The sequence below is a fragment of the Anas platyrhynchos genome, chromosome 15 (assembly GCF_047663525.1).
Source record: "Anas platyrhynchos isolate ZD024472 breed Pekin duck chromosome 15, IASCAAS_PekinDuck_T2T, whole genome shotgun sequence".
NCBI lineage: Eukaryota > Metazoa > Chordata > Aves > Anseriformes > Anatidae > Anas > Anas platyrhynchos.
The window spans coordinates 14,754,494-14,777,244 of record NC_092601.1 but is presented as its reverse complement, the minus strand read 5'-3'; the positions used below and the strand labels follow the sequence as shown (position 1 = coordinate 14,777,244).

At 51.1% G+C, this 22,751-nt stretch overlaps 1 protein-coding gene and 1 long non-coding RNA gene across 7 annotated transcripts in view; one reads left to right on the top strand and one right to left on the bottom strand.

Annotated features, from left to right (window-relative positions):
• Positions 1–297: 297 nt before the first annotated feature.
• ELFN1 (extracellular leucine rich repeat and fibronectin type III domain containing 1) overlaps positions 298–22,751 on the bottom strand; it is a 97,770-nt gene continuing 75,316 nt past the window's right edge. For all 5 annotated transcript variants that reach the window (XM_027469065.3, XM_027469064.3, XM_027469066.3 and 2 more), the window contains exon 4: positions 298–3,878. In XM_027469065.3, the coding sequence (XP_027324866.1) occupies positions 1,068–3,458 (2,391 nt within the window). In that variant the 5' untranslated portion in view covers positions 3,459–3,878 and the 3' untranslated portion in view covers positions 298–1,067. The remainder of the gene's footprint in view (positions 3,879–22,751) is intronic.
• On the top strand, positions 5,725–22,309 carry LOC106017270 (uncharacterized). 2 transcript variants are annotated; one of them, XR_001190635.5, is made up of 3 exons: positions 8,802–9,044; positions 17,849–20,906; positions 21,309–22,309. It is a non-coding gene; the product is annotated as an uncharacterized lncRNA (long non-coding RNA). The 2 variants fall into 2 exon arrangements; XR_011803507.1 differs by lacking the exon at positions 21,309–22,309 and having other exon boundaries at positions 5,725–9,044; positions 17,849–20,888.

Sequence of the window (22,751 nt, the reverse complement as noted above, 5' to 3'; positions counted from 1 at the left end):
TCCCCTTTCCTGTTCCCAGCAGGGACAGGGTCCCACCTGGAAGAGTGCTGGTGATTTGCTTTTCTGGGCACGCACCTTTTTTCTTAGTGCACTTGGAAGTGATCAGAGCTTGGACATAGACAATCACTGGGAGAAATCAAAAACAAAGAGGAAACCCAAACACTTCCCACCACCACCTCCAAAATATCTCCTCAACCAGCCAATCAATCAACCAACCAACCAAGAAAAAAACTCCTTCAAACCGAACTCCATCTCTTTCTCTAAAATCCATGATTAAAACCTGGTACAAACAGGTGAATATAGATATATATATATATTTTTTAGTAGATGTAGTATTGATTTTTTTCTCCTCTCTCTTTCTCATTATACAGCAAACATTGCAAATATAGAAATTTTCTCTGTACAATTAACGACGTCGGTTTACAATGCAATGTGTGGTAAAACCTCTCAGTGAGTGAAAATGTGAACGGGCCTTCAACCGGGTAAAAGTCTAAACTGGAAGACTCCGTTTGCAAAAACAGCCCAAAGGATGGATCTCCTTCTGGTCTCTTTTTGGTTTTTGTTGCTGTTTTTGTTGCTGTTGGTTTTTGGAAGGGAAGGAAGGAAGAACACAAACTGTTCACAAAGAATCCACAAAATCACGGAGTAGGGACTCATGCAATGCAGTACTGGGAAACGCCAGAGCTCTCTGCCCGCTCTTTCACTTTCTTTTTATATTCATTTTTTTTCTTTTTTTTTCTTTTTTTTCTTTTTTAGAAAAATCAGAATGAAACAAAACTTTTTTTCTTTTTTTTTTTTTCTTTTCACTCGACAGTTTGTTTTGTAAAGTTTGTGTTCAAATTTGGTGCGCGTCTCACCAAAGTGAGGCCATTTTAATATCTCACTTTATATATTATATAGAATATTTATAGATTTCCATAATTTGTTCTCTCTTTTATTTTTATTGATTCATTTATTATTATTATTATATATTTATTTTTTTGTTTCAAAGACAGTCTGAATAAAAATAGCTGCTGCGGATTTCTTTTGGTCCAGTTAGTGTGTTAAGTCACGAGTTGTGTGAGGACTCAGGACTTTTGCTGGGCGGAGACGCCCTTCCAGTAGTCTAAGATGTCGTGAAGATCCTCGTCTTTGGCAAACTGGACCTTTTTGCGTAGGGCATGGCCGGCTGCCATGTACTCCTCCTCGTCTTTGTGCCGCTTGCGGTTGAGTTTGAAGCGCTCCCAGATGCTGTGCGAAGGTTTGCAGGTGTACTCGGGGCTGGAGGTGTAGCTCAGGTTGTGGTATTGGGGCGAGAGCTGGGAATAGGCCAGGTCTCTGGGGCGAGGACGGGTCAGAGGCTCCAGGATGGAGGGCTTTCGCCCTGCCATGCTGTCGTGCTGCTCCCCTTGGTGCGAGCCGGGGTAGGAGTGCCGGTGTTCGCTGTACTGCCGGATCTTCTCCGCCTCCGCCCGCAGGATGGCCGCGGCCGGTGTCACAGTGAGGATGGTGTCGGTGGTGGGGGACGTCTTCTCGATGTATTTGGCTTCTGATTTGTGTCCCGATCCCTCGGAGCGGTAGGACCTGGGGCTCCGTATGGAGCCGCTGGAAGAGGTGCTGGAGCGTTTGGGGGCGGCCTCCATGCTGTGGTGCCGCTGGAGGGGGTGGTTGTAGCTTTCCTTGTAGACAGGGGAGAGGAACCCGTGCTTGCTGGGGATCTGCTCTGATAAGAGCACCAGCTGAGGCTCCACTGTGGAGACTGCCCCCGACTTCACCCCTTGGAAGGAGGTGGACTCGGATTTCAAGGCATCGATGCAGTTGTTGATGATCTGGTTCACCTTGTCCACCTCCTTGGCAATGGTGGAGATCTCGGCCACGGAGCTCTGGGTGTCCGGTGGCAGGGACAGCTCACAGTCTCGCCTCTCAGGCTGCTCCCCCGTCCTCACCTCCATGTAGTTGCCCTTGGTGGCCTTGGGGGTCTCACTGCTGTCGATCAGCTTGTACTGCTCGACCTCTCCAGCGGAAGGCAGGTAGGGGATGCGGGTCACCGTCTCCCCGCCCAGCATCTGTCCTTGGGACAGCTGGGTGATGCTGGTGGTCTCCATTTCTGGCCCGTATTTCAGCTCAATGATGGTCTTCTTCATGCTGCCGGCAGCCTTTTTGTGCTTCTCCTCTTGCTGGCGCCTCTTTCGGAGACAGTAATACACGACGCCCAAGACGATCACCATGCCAAAGAGACAGCCCAGGATTGTCATGATATAATGGGTGGCAGTGGAAGGGGTGGGCACCGGCTCCTTGCGGTTGGGTCTGGTGGGCGTGATGGTGACACAGGTGTGGTTGTACTTGGAGTATTGGTGGACAGAGACCACACAGTAGGTGTAATCTCTTTGTGCTACTAGGTTGCTCACGGTGATGTTCTCCTCCTTCTTCCTGAGCTTGGTGATCATGGAGGAGAAGCCGTTTTCAAACTGGGAGAGGATGTACATCTTGCTGAAGGGGTAGGGGATCTGCACGGTGAGGACGGCCGAGTTGTGGTTGAGGTGCTTCACCTGGATGTTGGGGCGCACTTCGGTCTCGCCGATGGGCGTGAAGAGGGAGAACTGTGGGGTGGTGCCGTCACCGGAGGAGCACTCCTCCTCGGAGCACGGGCTCTCGGAGGGCGCCGTGGTCACTTGGTACCGGGGAGGGATAAAACGAGGGATCACAGTGTAGGAGCCACCGGTGCAAAGGGACGAGAGCATGCTCAGAGCATTGCGGTAGCCAGTCCGGCCTTGGCCCAACAAGTAGTAGCCCGTGTAGTCCGGTGGGGAGTCGCACTGCATCCGGTCGTAAGTGCGCGTCATATTGGTGAACGCCTCCAGCCATTGCAGGAAGCCGAGGAGCTCACAGGAGCAGTAGAAGGGGTTACTGTAGAGTTCACAGACAGAGAGCTTGTTTAAGCCCCTAAAAGTGTTGCTGTCGAGTCTCTGGATCCTGTTCATGGACAGGTCAATGTTCACTATGTTGGGGCACTCCCAGAAGGCGTTGGGGGTGACGGACTCGATGAGGTTGGCCTGGAGATAGAGGTACTCCAGCTTCCCCAGGCCCCGCAGGATGCCCTCAGTGAGGTTCCTCAGGCGGTTGTAACCCAGCTGCAGCACCTGGAGGTTGAACTGTCCCGAAAAGGCACCGTCCTCGATGTAGGAGATCTCGTTCTTCGTCAGGTTGAGGTATGTCAGGTTGCCGAAGCGGCTGAGCGAGGCGTACTGCACGCTCTTGATCTTGTTGTCGTTCAGCCGCAAGTCCACGATGGTGCTGTTGATCTGCTGGGGGATGGACTCGTAGGGGGGCTGGTTCTGGCTGCAGATGGCCAGCCAGACGAAACCCTTGTCCCCCTCGATGAGCCAGCAGTCCGCCCGCACCCCGCCGGCATGCAGGAGGGAGACGGCTGCCACGCACACGCAGAGGGCTGGCGTCGCGGCCCACCGGCGACCTGCCATCTGGAAGGGCGGTGCGGAGAAGGGGCTGCTGGAAGTGGGGAGCGGGACAGGGGCCGGGAAGACTTGGGTTAGTGCTTCTTCGCTCTCCTCTCCCTTCTCCTCATGGCTTGGAGCCCAGGGGGAAGCGGCCGTGGTGAACGGGGACCTCGGTGCCCAAGGGGCTCGGCAGCCGCCGGCCGGGGGCTGCTGTCAAGGCCTGGGAGGCTGGGGCTGGTCCCGCATCACCAGGTCTCCGGCATCTCGGGGAGGGAGTCATGAAGTTAGGTGCCTGTGCGGAGGAGCCTCTCTGGCTCAGAGACCAGCCTTCCTCTGGTTTTTAATAGTACATCTCCTCGTTTTCTTTTTGCTGCCCATCGCGGCGCCAGTCCCCATCTCCACGTGCCTCCTGGCTGGCTGTCCTGGCTTGGTTCCTCAGCTCACCTGCGCAAAACAAAACAAAAGCACAAGCTCAACACAAAGGGCAGACCATTTAAGTTCAGCAGCATCAGAGACGCACCCAACTACCCTCTTACTGCTAGCCGCTTGCCTTCTAAATCCAGCTGCCACCTCTCCAGGGCCTGTGGTTAATTCGGGCACAGCCAGTGCTGTTTGGCATCACTAGGGCAGGTGGTCACTGCCTGCAGACGTCAGCCTCTAAGTGCATCGACCAGCGTCACGTTATAGGCAGGAGGGAGAACAACGCACATCCAGTGCACCATTCGTCTGACCTATTTAGGTGTCTACCTTCAGAGGAGAGGAGTGCTGCCCCAGAAGTGTCTGTTCCTCTCTGCGGAGAGCAGATGAAGTCTAGACAACTCACTCTGATGTAGATTTGATGCTGCAATGTTTTGCTGAGGGGAATCCTGACTGTCTCGCGTGCTGGTGCGTGCAGCAGCAGTGCCCACGGAGGGGGGTGCTGGCTGAGGACGCCGTGTCTTCCTGACTGCATTGCTGTGTGGGGGCTAGGATAAAGCCCAGCCCCAAGCACCTGGCCTGCTTCTGGGAACCTGAGCAGTAGTTTCAGGGCACTGCTTGGCTACAAGGCACAGTAGCTCCATTGTCCACCATCTGTTTTCCTTGTCTGTGGTTGGGGAAACAAACCCCCTACCAGAGAGGGAGTTGCCCACAGCTGGGAGAAACATCATGGCTTATCTAGAAATTCCTTCTTGAGACTTTCTACAGTAACAGCAGCTCTGGTTGTCTCCCTTGTCCCCAGACAGACTGTAGGAAGCAGGAAAGATACCACCAGCACTTCTTGAAAAGACAGCTGGTAGGAAACTGAGGCTTCTTGAGCATCCATGAAAGAGGAGGAACAAGTCATACACCTGAGCTGTGTTTCATTAGATCTGCAGAGTAGTGTAAATCCAGAAATTGTCTTCCAGTCCATTTCCCAGTGCCCAGGCAGCGGATGGATGTGCTGGTGCTGCCCTCCTGCAAACCATGAGGGGCGTTCAGACACCATGCCATCACCCTCATCCTGGAGGACCCAGATCCCCGTTTTCCAGCCATGATACCAGGTGGTGAAGCAGACCATGTTTCGCTGCAGAGAGCTCTGTTAACCATTCACAGCTTATACTCCAGTAAACAGGCTGGTAATAACAAACAGTGAAACAGTTTATTTGTTCTTTCTGGATCGCGAACAGTGAGTCTGTTCCCTGGTGGGATGGCTGGGTTTCCATTACGTACATAACAAGATCTGCTTTCGCATCAGCTCTGTGGCGTACGAGGCTCTCCAGCCACCTTGTCCTCCAGCAGCTCTCCCACCAGGGGGTAGAAACCTGGACTTTGGTGTGCTTTTACACTGCTATTCGAGTTGAAGCCCTCACGTCACTGCAGAAATACTGGTATTGAGGATAAGCCCCATTTCTGGGACCAGTACCTGTGGCACCAGCTGGAGCACATTTACAAGGACATGCTGTCCCTCTCTGGGGTGCTTTGTCAGGACCTGGTAGCTCATTTTGGCACATCTGAGTCCTTGGATCTGGTGAGGAAGGGACAGGGACTGTGTCCCCACACACACTCCCCCATTAATGGGGAGGCATGGGCTGCAGTGCTGGGCTGAGAGCTGTCTGCCGTCACATCCCTCCCGGCACTGGGCAACTCAATTAACCTCCCTGCTCTCCAGTCTCCTCTCCAGTTCCGTGAGATAATGACAGTGCATCACGGGGCTGTGGGAGACTGAATGACACTGCCCCGAGCTCCTCTCGTTGAGATGAAAGTCAAGTCAGATGTGTTGAGCTGCAGGTGGAGACTTTCGCTCCCTCCAGCTGGGAGCTGGGCTCTGGATGTGCCCGTTCTCCTCTGCCACAGGGATCAGCCTGGTCCCCAGCCCCTCTGATGGCCTCCTGTGGGGTGCACACTGCCTGTAAGGATGTTGGAGAAGGGTAGAGATGAGTAGTCCTGGCCTGCGGAGCCATCACCAATGGGTTGCCCCAGCTGTGCAGATCACAGTCCTTGCCCACAACCCTTCTCTTTGCTGCAAGAATCTCCTGCAAAGCCACACCAGCCTTCTTCTTGCAGGGGAAAGCTTCCTGTTGCCATGTCCCTGGGGAAGCCACAGCCTGCAGCCCACATCAGAGGGCATTAGCTAATGGAGCAGGACCATCCTGTGAGCAACGAGCAGAGACAAGACCCTCCAAGGACCTTGCCAGGCTGGCCCCCGTATCCTCCTCATCACCCATGTGCCTCCCTCATCTAATTGGGGGTGTCTGGGGTGAAGAAGAGTGACCGTAAGCGACTCAGACATATTCAGTAGGTTCCCGCTGTGTGTTTTCTCTTCTTTGCCTATCAGACGAGTCCTTTCCAACAACAGAAAAGAGAAAAGGCATTTTATCAGCAGCCCGAGTTTAATTTCAGCTCATTAAAGCAAGCAATTTGCTGGTTTATTTGCTTTGCAAAGTGTGAATAAAACGACAGCATTAAGGAGATGTAAGAGGGGCTAATCTCCCCTTTTATTAGATTGCCGGGACATGACTGGGGAGTGGAGAAGTGGTCTTGTTGCTTTGCATGGAGGAGATAACTGTTATCTCGTTGGCTTCTGAAAGCCTCCTTCCAGCATCACGCCGACGCGGGTGCCTGTGGGTGTGCGGCACCAGCCAGGCACCGAGGCGGGATGGGAGCGGGGGCACTCACAATGGTTCCAGCACATATCCCCCTAACAGCAGATAACAGAGATCCGGGAGGTTTCTCCTTTGATTTTATCTCCCATCTAATCTTCCTTTTCTGCTTCTGAAATCCTGGTCGGGATTCTTGCAGGTTAGACACAGAGCAGCTGGTTGGATGAGCAGCTTGTGCTGTTCCTGACCTCCGGTGGCTGGGACATGGCTCTGGAGAGTGAGGGAGAGGCCCCCCACCTTCTTCTTCCCACAGACTGCAGAAAAATCATGAGGAAAACCTAGGGTTTTAACCCTCCTGCCTGACCAATTCATCTTTGCCCAGCTGTTCTGGCTTTGTGCTCCCAGTAACCCAATTGCACACCACTGTTCCCAGTCCTCTGACCCTTCACAGAGCTGCCAGGGAAAACCTGGGGACAAACCACCTACAACTCTAAAGTGAAAAACTACCAGGAAAGTGGAGATACGGGATTCTTTTTCATTGATTGTGAAAGAAGCAAAGGCGAGGAATGAAAACAACAGCAATGCTTTGAAATGATTAAACTAAAGTGGGGATATGTTGAACCCTGGCTGACGATGACAACAGGCCGTGGCCATGGGGAGGCCGTGGGGCAGGAAATATTCCTTGTGAGAGTCACCTGTGCACTGTGGATACCACTGTGCTTCCCTTTCCTTTTGTTTTCACAAGGCAGCAAGGTGGCCCTGGCCAGCTGAGAAGATGTCAGGCTTACATGGCTCACAGGGACCAGTAAATGGGCAGTGACAACTTCCTTGCTGCTTGCTGCTGCTACGCACTGCCTCTGATCTTCAGTGTCCCCGCGGGAGCCCAGATCCATGCCTTGCCCTGCTGATCCTCAGCACTGATACTGATGCTCTCCCCTCCTACCTGTCCCTGCTTCTCCAGCCCTGCTTCTTGCCAACAACCCAGCAGCAAATCGATTTTGTGATCTCCATGAGGCTGCAGCCTGCACTGGATGAACAACACCAGCCTTGTCCTCCGGCAGCAGAGGTGGTAAGGAAAAGGCAAAACTGTGGCTGCTCACACCAGTGCAGGCTGGCTGGAAGTTTTTGCCTCCAGCTCCCAGCTAATGGCATCCCAGTAAATTAAACCAGAGCAGCAGCTGCAAGGAAGCAAACAAAGCAGCCGTGGGGGCTGGGTGGGTTGAGGGGGAGCGAGCCGGGCAGCACACAGAATATGCCATCTTGGCGCTCAGTTCCTAATTTTGTTATTCTACTGAATGAGTTCTTTCAAACTGTGGATTAGATTTGCTGAGCGAAGGCAAGGAGCCAGATTAACATGGGCGCATTCGTGTGTGTGCACATACGCACACACAACGATGCTCCCCTCTCGGCATCCCTGCATCCCCAGACCTTCATCCTCCCTAGCTGCTCCATCTCCATCTGGCCACGTTTCAGCTTCTCTTAGATCCTCTTTTACATCCACTCAGGTCATTTTATCAATAAACAAAGGAGCTCCACTACAAAGAGGGACGTAGCAAAATGGGAACGATACATTACAGACGATAAATGTTTAATCGCCCAAAGAGGTGGGGACGGAAAATTTGGCTAACAGGCACCAAATGTTAAAATGAACCTTGGCTCTTCATTATGTGTAAAATAATCTGAGGCTACAGCTTTAGGATGGCACAGAAAACATTTACATGTATTAGTGATGAACGCTCTCCTAAATGGCTTGACGTCCATTCTGTAGACGTCAGGTGTGGAATTGAGGCTTCCAGGCAGGTTTTTCTGCTCATTTGTATTCCTGGTGTTTGCTACACGCCTCCATCTGGGCTGTGTTGGTTAGCATCACTACCATGCTGAATAATAAAAATGCCCAGCCCTGTAAAACCCAAGTTCGTTTCCCATCCAGAGATCCCAGTGCTAATATTGTCTCCACAGATAGGGTTTAGGCAGCACTTTGTGCATCCCAGCCTTATTCTCAAATAACTCGCAGGGTTAGATAATAGAGCTCTCCAGTCAATTCTACTCTCCTGCTGGTATTTATTATTTAAGAAATAATCAGCAAAGGAGAAGAGAGAGGTTTTCCACTGAGTTTTGAAGAGAGATGAAGAAGGAATGAAGCAAAGAGGTAAAAGTGGGCTGAGAGACAGGTGCCCAGCACGGTGTGCAGGACAGCTCCTACTGAGACCTTGCGAGTAGATGGCGAGTAGCCAGGTGGGAAGGATGATGAAGAGAGTACTTTCTGAGCATAGGTAGGGAGAAACAAACAGAAATCATACGTGCGGTATCTATACAGGGGCATTACTGACAGTTGTATTGACACTTATGGATGTTATAGGGTGCTAAGGCCCTGAAGGCACTGATAAGGCCTTAATGGTCCTGACCAGCCTCACCTGGGGCCTCCACCTCCACCCTCTTCCCATGGCCTCAGGAGCTCCATTTAAGCTTAGCCCTGGCCACTTGGCTGCTTTCTGCCTGTCTCCAGTCCTGCTCCTGGTCCTGCCTCTGGGATAGACCTCAAGCCTTTGTGGTAGGTGGCTCCTGACTGGATTATAACTGGTGCCTGGTGCTGTATCTCACCCCATCTCCTTCTGCTCCTGGCTGCACTCCTTGGATGGGCCCTACTTGGTTCATCTCTTGTCTTTCTCATGGATATCAATGGACCTTGTTACCGTCACCTTCCCTGCCTGCTGTGTCCATGTAACCGTGGCTGGGAAAGGAATCCCCTCTGCTGGGCTCACCCCAGTTCCTGCTGTGCCTTTCCTTTGGGAAGCCAGCCCCTGCTGCTGCCTGACATGGGGTGCCACAGGGGACAGCTTGTTCTGCAGCTGGTTGTGTGTGGAATTCCTCAGCAAAATGGATTTCTGGTGGAAAATGTGATTTCTGCAAAATTAAACCCTTGGCTGAAAAACAGTGGTCTTTCTTGAAAGCTTCCATCGCAATACTTGATTTCAGGCCAATTTAGCTGTAAGCTGTGGGTGATGCGGAGTCTGATGAGAGCCACAGTTCAGAGCTATCATTCCTTCACCTTCTCCACTGGCCATGCTGAGGCCAGCACTGCAATTTGGGAACGGTCAAAAGGAGCCTGTTCACGTAAACATTTTTAGGCACCCTTTTTTGTTCTATGGTGAAATACATTGTGGATTAAAATAATGTTTGCGAGCCAGGTCAGCTCTGGGGACTTCAGAAAAGGGACTTCAGAAAATACAGACATTCTGCTTTTCCTTCAGCTGCAGTCTGAAGTCATTTACATCTGTCTCAGGCTGCTTAGCATCCAGGGTCTATTGAGATGACAACCCTATCTCGTGCTGCTGTGGGCCACTGAGCAAAATTCTCTGCTGAGTTTAAGTAAATGCATAAATGATCTTCCTGGTGAACAACCTCTTAAGCCCAGCTGGTTACCTGTGCATTAAACCAGCTTTCTGAAATATCAGCACGAGCGGACAAAATGTCAGCTCCAGCCTGTGACGGTGCAGCTGAGCCCTCAAAGAGCTGAGGAGTGCAATTAGAGGGGAAGAGTTAGAGGGAGGTGAAGAGGACAAAGATTTTCGGGGATGTGGAGAACTGAGAGCTCTAATCAGGTAGAACAGTAGTAATAAGAAAAGTGTGTTTCCATGAGAGCCTCTCTAGTATTTACTTCGTGGTGCTCTTCCTTAGAGATAATCAGCCTGAATCACAGCTTCATTATGGGATAGTCATGGCCACGTTAGGCTGGGGGAAAGCAGAGGTCTGGTGCAGAAGCAGGACTCCCTTTCCCCCCCCCAGTAAATACTGCTGGAGATCAAAGTGTTTTTTCCAGCACTGATACAATGGAGGGAACCGCCCCGTGCTGGAAGCAAAGCTGCTGGTGTTCCTCAGCGCTGACAAACTGAGCTGAGCCTTGTCTCTGCATTGTCATCCCTGCTCAGATCCTCAGTGCTATTTGAAAGGGGCTTTTACTGCTTTCTTTTGTTAATGTATTGTTCCAGGAAGCCTGCATAACCCTTTGCATCCCAGGCAGGAATAGCCTCTTCTGTATGGAATTAAGTCTGGTGGTGAATCCATGAAATGATTAGCTTGTAAGAAATCTCTTTTAGAGGTGCAAGTACTACAGCTTGCCCTTTTATGCTATAGCACAGTGTTTTGTTTGCGCTGATATTTTTGGTTGTAGGGTCTTGCTTTCAGAAGCACTTTTCCCTCTCTGTCCTTCCCTTTCCCCGTGAGGGAGCCTTGAGCCAGAAGCTGTGGGTGTTTGGGCAGTGCTGAGCTCAGTGGCAGTTTCTGGGTGGATTGTACTACTGCATATTGGCAGATGGACATGAAAACATGCAGCACATGCAGGACTTCATGGCAGTGGCCTGCCCTGATCCCCTGGTAGGTAAGAGGGACCTCACCTTTCCATCTGCAAGCGTTCTTCTGCACCCAGGGATTGCCATGGCTTGCTGTAAGCAAACACATCTGCTAACCTCTTGTTCACCTTTCGAGTTGGTTTTGCTTCTCCTGATGGTGCTGGAGAAGCTTTCCAGATGTCTCTTCCACCCAAAATTATTCTGTGATTTAATGATCCACTTCTCTGCAGCCAAGGAGCCCAGCCTAGGGCTCCTCTGGCTGTTTTTGGAGGGGGGTTGTGCCCAGATATAGCAATATCTGGCAAGACCCAGTGCCCTACAGGCCTAATTTTAGCTCAGTGCTGCAGGCTGGCTTCCTGTCACGGGCCAGGAGAAGGTTAATGATCATCTGGGCAGCTCTCCAAATCCAATGTAATGTTTATTCAGGGTAACAGCATTGCAGAGAAAACCAAGTGTGATCACTTTCCACGCACATCTTACCCAGCGTGGCCCTGCTGCTGCACATGGAGGAGTTTGGGTTTGTTGGCTCCGGGGGCTCTGGGAGCAGGGGCCCTCTTCTCCTTCCCTAGGTCAAAATAGGTCCTATGTGAGATTTCCAGCCCTGCCTGTCTCCTCACCTCTTAACCTGAACAGGTGTTTTGTTTTTAGACAATATTGTAACTGGCTGCAGGTCTATGATACTCCAGTGGTGGAAATACACACTCAATGCCCTGCTAAAAATTTCACACAATGCTCCCTCTGGCCAGGAATCCCTAGCAGACCACGAATACATCCTGTTCTGGAGCAAATACAATAGCTCTAGAACAGCCTGTGCCTCCAGGGCACTGCTACCAGATGTTGCACTTGGATGTGCACATGCTGTGGGTGGGATTACAGGCTGGAATCGGTGCTTCCAGGGGACACAAACGGCTTAGAGGCATGGTGTTGTCATCCACGTTATGGCTCAGTCCGAGGCAGCTGAAAGCAGTTAAGTTCATCTATAAGAGTCTTCTCCTTCCTCCAGCACAGCCCCTGCAGCTATGCAGCCATGCCTTTGGCACAACTCGAGCAGACAAGCAATGGGCTCATCCCAGGGATACCCTGCACCTTCAGGGAGGTGGATATGGGTCACAAAAAAAAAAGTATGGGGCACAAAAAGTGTTTTCTGAGGGAGCCCTGGGATGCTGGCACTGACTTCACCGTCAATAGTGGAAAAATAGCTGGCACCTGCCAGCTTCCCAGGCGTGCTGTGAGAGGCATCATGAGAATATCTATTTAACAGGGTCTCTGGAGAGTGCTAGGAATGCAATTCCTCCTACCCAAAGTGGTCAGGAAGATGGCTGGGCAGCCAGATGGCCGTATTCGTGTGGAGCTGATATTAATGTTTCATCTGATCGTGTTTACAGCATGGTTAATGGGGCTTCTAGGTTCCTGAGCTTGTGTCTTTGCTATGTTAGATCTAAACAGAACAAGGATACAGCTATACCATGGGCTTAGCTGGTTAAACTGGGTGTCAGCTGCTCTCCCACTGAAGTGTGCCCCCTCCCTCGTGGTAATAAGCAGAGCCCACCTCTGTCCATGGGGGATGCTCAGCCACAGATGAGGACCACTGGGGCTCCTGCATGGTGCCAGCAGGCGTAAAACCCAACCAAGTGGCAGAGAAATTTGGAAAAATGGGTCGTGTACACGCCAGGGTCCATCCAAGAGGTCCTGCTTTTGTTTGATCACGGTTAATGCCAGGTTGCTGGGGAAGGGCAGCAGCAGGAGGTGTCTGTGCATTGGCATGGTTTTGTGGTACATGAAAGCCCTTCCTCAACGTCATACCTGATCCTCAAAAGCGTCTGCGGTCACCATCTGGGCCCCTGTGTTTTCCCTTCTCTTTCACAGGCCCACAAAAGATGTGGAGAGTGGAATGGAAAACTTCAGAGGGCCCAAACAATAGAAGCAGGGAACGGTGCCAGGACTCGGATTGCCTGTCCTTTTCATAAACATTTCATGCAGAGGTTACCCAAGTTGAAAAAACAAGTGAACCCAGAACACCCACCATCTCTGGAGGAATTGAGTTTATCGTTAATAATCTACTGCTAAAAGGGTAACATCTGTTTTGGACAAACTGTAATGAGATTTAAACCCCAGGTGGAGGGAGGACTTCACAGTAATAAATGACTTTCTGTATGTCTAAATAGTTTTAATTTTTTTTCTGGCAGAAATAGCTGCTTTTCACCTCGGGCTTCTTTTTGCCAGCTCTTTTTGTTTAATGATTGCTATTAATTTCCAGGGTGGCAGATGGATTCTAGCCTGGTGTAGTCTGAAATGAGGAAAAACAGCCCATGAAGGTGTGAGCGTGCCATGAGCTTGAGCATGGGTCACACGTGTCTCGGTGGGATGCCACGTGTGGGTGTTTGCTTTCCAGGAGAACTATTGCTGCTTGGTAGCTGCTCCCCACCCCCAGGATGCTAAAGCATCCCTCCCTTTCCCTCGGATAGGAGAGATAATTGACTGTCTTGGTCACTGCTAACAGCTCTGCTGGTTTAGGCCTTGATTCATCAAAGCTGCTGATTTCAGCAAGGCTTTGGGAGGAATTCAAACCAGCACTTGAGTGCTTTGCTAAATCCAAGCTGAAGTGAGCTGGAGAGCAGCATGCGGTCCCCAAAACATGGGAAGGAGTTTGCTGCCTTGGCCAGGTAGGTGATGCCTGAGACTGGTGCTGCTCAGGGATGGGGATTCCTTCTTGGGCAAGAAACACCAACTTCAGAGGTTTTCATGGTGTGAGATATGGCAAGCAGGGAGTCCGTCTCTGTTCTCTGAATGTGGAGATGAGTGGCTGCTGTTGAACCCAGTGGTCTGTTCTGCAATCTCCTAGTGCCCAAAGGGGCATTTTATCCTCATACCACCTCCTTCACAAGGAGAAGCCTTGAGGAGCTGATCCCAGTTAGTGCCACAGTGTGCTGGGGTGTCCTGCCTTCCCTTTCCTGTGTTGAAGGAGCATCCCCAGGCCCAGCCCAGGACCTGGGCATGCAGGATGCTGTGGGGTGGCTGGGTGAGGACCACAAAAAGAGGCTGGTGATAAGGGATCACAATGTGGCAGTGCTCTGTGGCCATACAGGTGCCCTGAGATGGGAAGATGGGGGAAGGAAGGAGGATTTCTGCTGCCTGGGTGAGCCCCAGGGATGGAGGGAAGGGGGTAGAGATGGAAAGTGCAGCATCTCAGGTGATGCAGATAATCTCCTTTAATCTCCTGCTCAAAATAACCCAAAGTCAAGTAAAGGAGGGATTATATGCCCTAAGCCACTGTTATTGCCGGGGTGTAACAGACTTAGGTTGCATCTACAGGGCTGCCGAGGAGAAGGAGGAGGTGCAGCAAATGTTGGCCTGCTGGAAATGCCAGGAGGGAGGGTGGCTGGGGGGCAGGGGACCTCCTGGGGTGTCCCAAGGAGAGCTGGGCTGCAGGGCAGGTGGCTGCCAGCGGGCTCAGAAGCCCCTGTAGGGACCTGGTCCCAGGTGCCTCCAACACTGAGGAGAGTCTTTTACGCCCACCCATCACCTTGGCATTATTGATAAGTTTATTCTTAGTGCTTTATTCAAAGCACTTTACACCCATTAATTATTCTGACGGGAGGAGCAGTGCCCATCAGACCCACTTTACAGATGAGAAAAAGCCCCTGAAGGGGTAAATGGCACTCCAGGGCTGGAGTGGGGTGCTCAGTCCCTGCCCCCCCACCACCTAGCTCCCTTGCCTCTGTTTTTTAATAGCTCTTGTCCTACACCTTGTTTGCATGCTCACAGTAGCCAAGAGGCCCTGGTGTAATCTGAAGGCATCTCCTGCCCTTTGCCAAAAAGTCACACCAAGGCTCGGCTGCTGAGCTGCAGAGCCCTGTTCATCAGCTCCTGGTGATGCCTACAAGATAGCAGCAGCACAGGCAGGGAGAAGCGGGATTGCCATGGGGAGGGAGCGGAGCGTGTTCATTTTAATGAGCTTGTCCATGCCTAAAGGAGAGAGAAAGCGAGAGGCCAACCCGGTTTAATAAACTCCAGCATGCAGATTTAATCAGATGGATCATTGTTCCCTGCACAGGGATGAATATATTAAAAAAAAAAAAAAAAAAATGATTCAAACTTTTCCCCTTTGTTTTTCATTTGTATTATGTGCTGTGGTGTGATAAAACATCCCGGGGCTAACTTGCAAGCCAATAAAAGAGACGATGAAGGAGAGGAAGGTGCTGATCTGTGTGAGCGGGGAGGGGAGCTGCTGGCGGGCTGGGCTTGGAGCAAGGGGCTGCAGCACCCTCAGCCCTGCCATGAAATGCCAAGAAAGATGTGTTTATGGGTCTGATCTGCCATCAGCACCTTCAGAGGCCTTCAACGCTAAGCTTCAGCAGTGCAATAAGGCTGTGGGTTGGGATATGAATACTAGGAGCTAATATCTTGTGCTGAAAGCTGGTCAAGCTTGCCACCTCTGTCTCGCTACAGAAATGCCTGCACTCCCAGTGTGTTCCCGTACTTCTTCCCAGGACAAGTTTTGGGGTTAGATGGCACTTGTCTTCTAAGGAACAGTGCGATGGGGTGAGGTTTCCTCTGCACTACCCCTTTCTCCTTCCCAGAGATCACTCCATCGTGGCATCTCCTTTGCACTAGGCAGCTGGGAGTGGGGTCCTGCTTTTTAATTTAGAGGAATTAAATTAATCTGGTGCAAAGCTGCAAATTTTGAGTGAATGGCAGCAAGATGAGCATCCTTTTGTAGGGGACAGCAGGACCTGCCACCTCTTGCCGGCTGGGCTCCCTTGCCTGTGCCTGTCCCTGGGGGCAGTGTATGTTTGCATCCTCATGGGTGGCTTTGTGGATGTGTGCTGAAGTGTCTGGGGTTTCTGATGCTGATGCAAGAATGCATTTGCATGGCTGGTGAAGCAATTTGGGGTGTTTGCAAAATGGTGGCCATGTGTGCAGCTGGGCACAAAGCGGGTGTGCCTGCAGGAGCAGGTTGGGTGGTGACTGTGCCTCGGGAGGGCACGGCTCTGGGCTTGCCACGTGGGTGTGAATAAAGCCAGCTTAGGCCAAATAGCCTTTTGTGCTAAATCCTGGTCAGACCACCTGGAGCTGTGGCCAAGGGGAGATCTGAGAGCCTCCAAGCAAGTCACCTCCTTTGCACTGCCCCAGCTTGCTGTCCTCAGCTCGGGGATGGGGTAAGGTGGCTGCATTTTAATCACTCTCCTGAAAATTAAGGCCAAAGTTGTCCAGCTGCATTGGTTATGGGGAGAGAGCCATTGTGTCATTGACCTGCCCATGGAAAAGTTGCTTATGACCACTTGGTGTAAAATATTGCAAACTTTGGCTTCCAGCACACCCCCATGTTACTGCTTCATTACTTCATCCATTACTGTTCATGAACACTAATAAATAATCCTATTTTCATTCCTACTGTTGTTTAAGTGGTCATTAATTGTGGTTTATATGCTGTCTTTGTGTATTTGTGTACAATAGCTTCTTCATGATTCCTTGATTAACTGTGATTGATTGTGTATTTTAAAATCAATTAAAAGTTTCAACGCTAAAAGGTAGAGTCTTTAGCAGTAATGCACAGAGACGTTGCCATTTGTAATGGAGCTATTACAGTGCTGGGATCCATTAGCATGGCATGCTGTGATCTTTATTGTCCAGATCTCTGCAAATACGTACGTGTATGTGTGTGCGCATACGTCTGTGACTTTTTCTGGGAGTTATTTGGCTGGAAAAGGGTGTATGCCTGGGTAAAGGGAGGCAGCTTTTTGCAGGCTTGCTGGACCACATAGATTGGGTTGACTTTTTTTGGCTAGCCAGGTATCACCACCTCCCTTCCCTAAGGCATGAATGCAAGGGCTGAGCCTCCGGATCCCATAATTTCCTTGTGCTGTACCTTATCTTCCTAATGTGTAAAGAGGAGCTGGCTGCTAACACCCTCAGCTGAAAGGGGCCACAAAGAGGGGTGTGCATCTTTCTGAATTGCTGTTTTAGTGACTGGATGTGCCTTGTTGGAGTGGAGGTGAGGGATGCACAGGACTGTGAAGGTTTATGCTTGTGGTGCTGACACAACACTGATGTGATGGAGAAGGAGGAGGGATGGTCACTGCTGGGGCATCATGGCATGTGCTGGAGCACAGGTCTCTGCACTTGGTAACATCAATGCCTGTGTTGTATCAGACCTCAGCTCCTTATATCACTGCTGTGCTGGGAGAATGTGTGCATCCAGCACCAGGGGGGAGCTGAGGTTACCACCTCTCTCTCTGTGCTCCATGCCTGCTGTAAATCTCAATCCAGTCTGCGTTCAACACATCTCTGCCCAAACAACTTCTCCTGGCCAATGTATTGAATTAGGGGCTGAAGACACCATGTATGAGATTTTATGCAGCTTCTCTTGGGAGCAAAAAGCAAAATCCCCAGGGGGAAACAGGGCCCTTGCAATTGATGCCTTGCGTGTCCCCCAGCATCCTGGCTCCCCCCTGCTGTACCGAGCGGGGCCTTCCCAGCCATCTGCCAGCTCCGGCAGAGGATTCCTGCTCACAGATCTGCCCGGAGACATTTGTCACCCACCCCACGCTCAGCTGTGCTGCCAGGAAAGCCTCGGTGCCCCCAGCGCAGCTGCTGGGAGCACCCATGAGGGGAAATCACCAATCTTGTTAACTGATAGGGGCAGCGTTTTGTGTAAGCCCTGGAATGGGCTCATTCTGTCGTATTAACTCTCCCGCTCGCATTGATGTTAATGAAATAAAGAAATATGATGGTTCCAGACTTTTAAACTTATAGCTTGATTTGCATAATGGCCACTGCTACCCTGAACAGGAACTGATCTGTCGAAAAATATTGTTCCAGCCCTATATCATTCAGCTCAATGGAAGATGCAGATTGGCCCATAGGGGCTGTTTTTTGCTGATGGAATGGAGTTTGCCTAGTGCTGAACATAAAAAGCTAAAATTAGGACTCAATCCAATATTGTAAAAAAGAAATTGGTTAAAAGTTATAGATCAATAACTGTTAACGTGACTCTATTTTTCAGATGGATCGTGTTTACTGCTGCTGGTGATGTGGAGGCAGGCTCCTTCCCATGGGCTGAAGTGACTTCGTGGTCCCCTTTGGAGCATCCTGTGCTTCCAGTCGTGGCTCAGCTGTCGTGAGCAACCCATGAGCTCACTGCATGCTGTGGGGTTTCTCATGGAGATTTGTCCTCTTCTCCCCTGGGCTGTGAAAGGTTGGGCAGGGCTGCTCCCAGCATGGGGCTGGGCATCACTCCCACCTCCACCTTCCTGCGCAACTCTTGGCATCAGGCTGTGAAGCTGGGAGTGGTGCTGGCAGCATGCCTGTCAGATAATGTCCTGCTCCTCAGTGCCCCAGATCTCTGCTCTTCTATGCCCTAAAACAGCCCTTCTTGATGCCCTAGATCCTAGCTCCTTGGTCACCTAGCCCTCTGCTCCTCTATGCCCTCGAGTTCTGCTTCTTGCTTAACCTACATCGTGGCTCCTCGACTGCCATCATCTCTGCTCCTCCATGCCCTACATCTCAGCTCTTTGCCCACATCCTGGCTCTCTGTTCCTTGATTATCTAGATCTCTGCCCTAGATTTACACTTATCAGTGCCCTAGATCTCTGCTTGCTGCAAAGACCGTGCCTCTCCCAGCTGATGGCTCCTGCACTGCTTCCAGCTCTTTGACAGCAACTGGATGCCTTCCCCTTGGGATTTGGCTGTGGTGAGCGCCTGTCCCATCCGTAAAGTAACACAAACATTTCTGCCCTCTGTTGTGTACATTTAAACCATGGTGCCCGTGGGACAGCTGTCTCTCCAGCACTGTGTGTTTGGGGTGTGCATTCCCAAATGATGAGGATGGGGGAAGGTGCAGGAGCTGGGAGCTGGCTGAGCATCCTGATGGCCCCTCTGCCCCCAGCGACCTTGGGCTTGCCTCTCACAGCTCATTACAGCCTGCCTTTGATCACTCGTCTCTCCCCCTCTCTGCACTTGGAAATGCTGGAGAGCCTTCCTGCCTGATATTATCGAAAAGGACATTTTTATTTCCAAAATATACAGTGTAATTAGAACTGCAAAGGGAGAGAGCAGACAGTTCATAAAAACACCCGCTCTGCGACAGTCTCTGTCCTGACCCCGTGGGAACCGGGGACAAAAGACTCCTGGGTCTCAGTGGGAACAGGGCAGTTTCCCAAACAATGGGGATCCCCCTCAGGTCCCAGCCAAAAAGGAATTCCTCCTCTGCGTGGGAAGGGTTTGGTGTGGAAATGATCTCACACACAGTTGAGCATGTTTTGCCAAGCTGGGACCCGTTGCAAGCATCTATTGAGTAACTGCAAGCAGCAGCAGAGCAAGCCTCATCTATCCTCATGCACGCACACCTGATTGAGTGGCTGAAGGCCCCACTGTTACCCAGAGCATTGCTAGTACATGCTCTAAAGGTGAATTTGGAGTTTTCCAAGGCTCTCTCCTGCAGACAATGGGGCAGGTCCATCCCACAGAGCAGGAGGACAGCGATTCACCCCTCTGCCGGCTGCTGGCTGTGGGCAGGGGCTGCCTAAGGAATACCGAGGTCCAGCAGCTCCTGTCTCTACAGGAAACAGCCAACATCTTAAAAATTGATGGGGGTTCATTTCCTGCCTCTGTGCACTTAAAGCACCAGCTCTGCCATTACCAGCAATGTCCACATTAATTACTATCAGAGCCCGAGTACTTTTGTGTGCGCTGCCTCGCCTGCAGAGTCTGTCCCAGCAGTGACCTGCATTTTGTTCCCCTTGAGACCTTGCCCATGGCTGGGATTTCCAGAGCTGCTGCAGGCACGAGAACAAGGCTGGTGCTGGGGTAGCCCCTGGGGAGGAGGAGAGGCAGGAGGAAAGGCAGAGTGGTCAGCTCTGGTCCAGGCTCAGAGGCTCACCTGGAGCATGGGGGTTTCCTTTGCCCCCTCCCTGGATCTCCCTGAGCAGCAGCACCTCTGGGGCTGGGGCTTCTCCACTTCGAGTAAATGACAAATGTTCATTGGGAGCAAGAGGCTTACTCCACGGCGGGGTGGTGGAAGTGCTTCCCCCAGGATGCATCAAGTCCCTTTAGATCTGAGCCCCAGGAGCCAGCCTTCAGCTTTCCACCAGTAAGTCCTTCTGGACAGAAACCTCCAGTTTTTAACAGAAAAAAATCTAGGCATGGAAAAATGCCTAGCTCCTAGGGGTGGGGCCAGGCCATGCTGGTCTGCTTTTCAGTACCCTGCGGACTGCAGAAAATTACTAATTCTCGTCTTTTTTTCCTTTCCTTTCCTTTTTTTTTTTTTTTCCATGAAATGATGATTATCCAGTGTTAAACACAAATGTGTCTTAGACTGTGAAATGATGTGCATGAAAGAGATAAAACACTAAAAACTTAAGAGGCAATGGGAGCCAGCAACTTAAAGGATCATTGAAAAGCCCTCTTCAGCACAGACCAAATGGCATCCAACCCATGTATCACACAGCCTTGTCAAAAGCCTGACCAAGGGTGTACTTCGAGTACATGAACCCACCAAAATGAGGACTGGGAGGAGACTGACAAGACACAACCTACACTCAGGACACTTCACTGCTGCCATTTTCAGTTCACCTCCAAACCCCATGGGAGCCACCAGGCCTGCTGGTGATTGGTGGCAAAGCCTCAGAAAAAGGTCTAGGAATTATATCGGGTTAGGGCTGGGTGTGAGTTATCAGTGTCACATCAAGAGGCAGACAGCGCCTGGGGTGTGCGAGCAGCAGCGCAGCCTACAAGGCTCTCTACATCATCTTTCTGTCCCGTTCAGAGCTGGTGAGGTCTGTGCTGGAGCAGGGTCTGAACTCATATCAAAAGGGAGGCAGCGCTGCTGCAGACAGCACGGGGGAAACACTGAGAATGATCAGAGGTCTAGGAGACATGACCTACAAAGAAAGATTGAAAGAACTGGGTTATTTAGCCTAAAAGAGATGATGGAAGAAGAGATGTGATAACAGTCTTCAAGTGCTTAAAAGGCGGCTGCCAAGAGGAAGAGAATAATCTGTTCTTTATGTCCATGGTGGACAGGACAAGAAATAATCGGCTTAAATTACAGCGAGAGAAATCAGGTTAGACACCGGGACAAAAGCGGCGAGGCCAAGGCTTGGCAGAGCATGGCAGTGGTTCACCTGGGAGCTAGAGGGGGGCTGTCACCCACAGGTTTGGGACAGGTTGGCAAACACCTCTTGGGATCACCATGGGGAGAGGCCGATGTGCTGGGGCAGGACTGCATCCTCTGCATGTCCTATGGTGAGATAAACAGGAGGTTTGGTGCTACTGGGTGGCCCAAAGTGAGGTCGTTCTGCAGCAATTGCTACCACTGGGTGGGTGAATCCCAGCCACCTCTGCTTGTAAGAACTTCCAAGACAGCAACAATTGATTTTTGTGGGGGCACAAGTCAACATTTTGGGTTATTTCCTTGCAGTAAAGAAATGTTTCAAAATGGATTTTTTCCCCTCCTTCTATTTCAGTCACCCTGTTGCAAGACAGAGCCGAGCACCCAGCCACACCACACAGACAAGCCAAAATAACACCATCCAAACAGCACCTGCTTGATAACCTCCGTGCTCAAAACATCAATGCGATTGAGCTCTCCCCTCCAAACAATTAGGTGGAGTTGAACCACAGCTTTCTGAGCAGACAGACTTGCCCTGAGATGTTTTTGAATCGGCTCAGAGGATTCTTGCCACCGGAGAGGCAAGAAGAAAGAAAAACCAGGCAGCCACGTGTCTGGGAGCAGCGCTGCTCGAGCTGCTTCCAGCGGCAGCTCTGCGGTGCTGAGTGCGCACCACTGGCTGAAGACTGAGAGATGCTGTGTTCTGGGGAGAAATTATTATTACCCCCCGGATTCCAAAAGCAATCCTTTATTTTAAAACCTGCCTCCTAATTCATTTTATATTTACCCATAAAATCTTGGCCGGGGTTTCTGAGAGCTGCAGTCTCTCAGAAAGGCCAAGTTTCCAAAGGAGCTGACTCAGCAGAAGCTCTCCTGATTGAAGCGGTGCCTCTGTGAGTTTATGCCACCCCTGGGCAGGGATGGAAGCAGAGGAGCTGGACCCTCACCTGCCTTTGTTTTCTCTGCAGGCTCTCAGCTATGTGAAGCAAACCTTGATGCTGACCTTCAGAGCTGGGAAGAGAGGCTGGTGAGGTGGAGGAGAGCAGAAGACTCTCTGCTTGCTTCCCCCCTGCTGTGTATCCCAACTTCTGCTCACTTAAAGTTTAGTACATCTGAGATGAGAATCAAAAGAATGAAGAAAAATAAGAAATAAAAACAACAACAGCGAAAAGATGAAAACCCTGTAAAGTGATTTATTTTCAGCCTCAGTGCCCAGCATCAGCCTCAAGGAGGGGGCTTTGGGATGCAATTAATACCCAGCTTATTAAATCAGCCCCCTGGTTCTACCCGGGATGCTGTGGGACAGGTGAGCCCTGCCTGGGGTGAGATGCTCCCAGCTTCCTCCCACACCACAATGGGAGCGCACTGGGGCTTGGACTAATTTTAACGTAGCCCCTGGTGCCGAGCTTGCTTCAGCTTTTCTTTTCCCAGGTTGCCGATTGCCCTAGTTGTGCCTGTGGCTCCTGGGCATGATGGCAGCAAGTCGCTCTTGTTCGTGTTTGCAGGGCGGTGCTGTCCCAGGCTGCCCTCACAGGGGAGATGAGGTCTCCTCTGCAGTGCTAGAGCCTGGCCTTCATCCTTGGGCTCTCCTGGGCTGGAAGGAGAAGAGGGGTCACCGAGGATGGCCAGCCACTGTGCCAGTGTGGCACTGCAGAGCCCAGCGGGATCCTGTCCCAGGTGGACCAAGCTTCCTTTACTTAAAGGAAAAATTAATTGTAGGATCAAGAGAAAACTAGAAGAGCACTGGACGTTGACCATCTTGTACCTCAGGGAGGGCCTGCTTCTGATCCCTGTTATA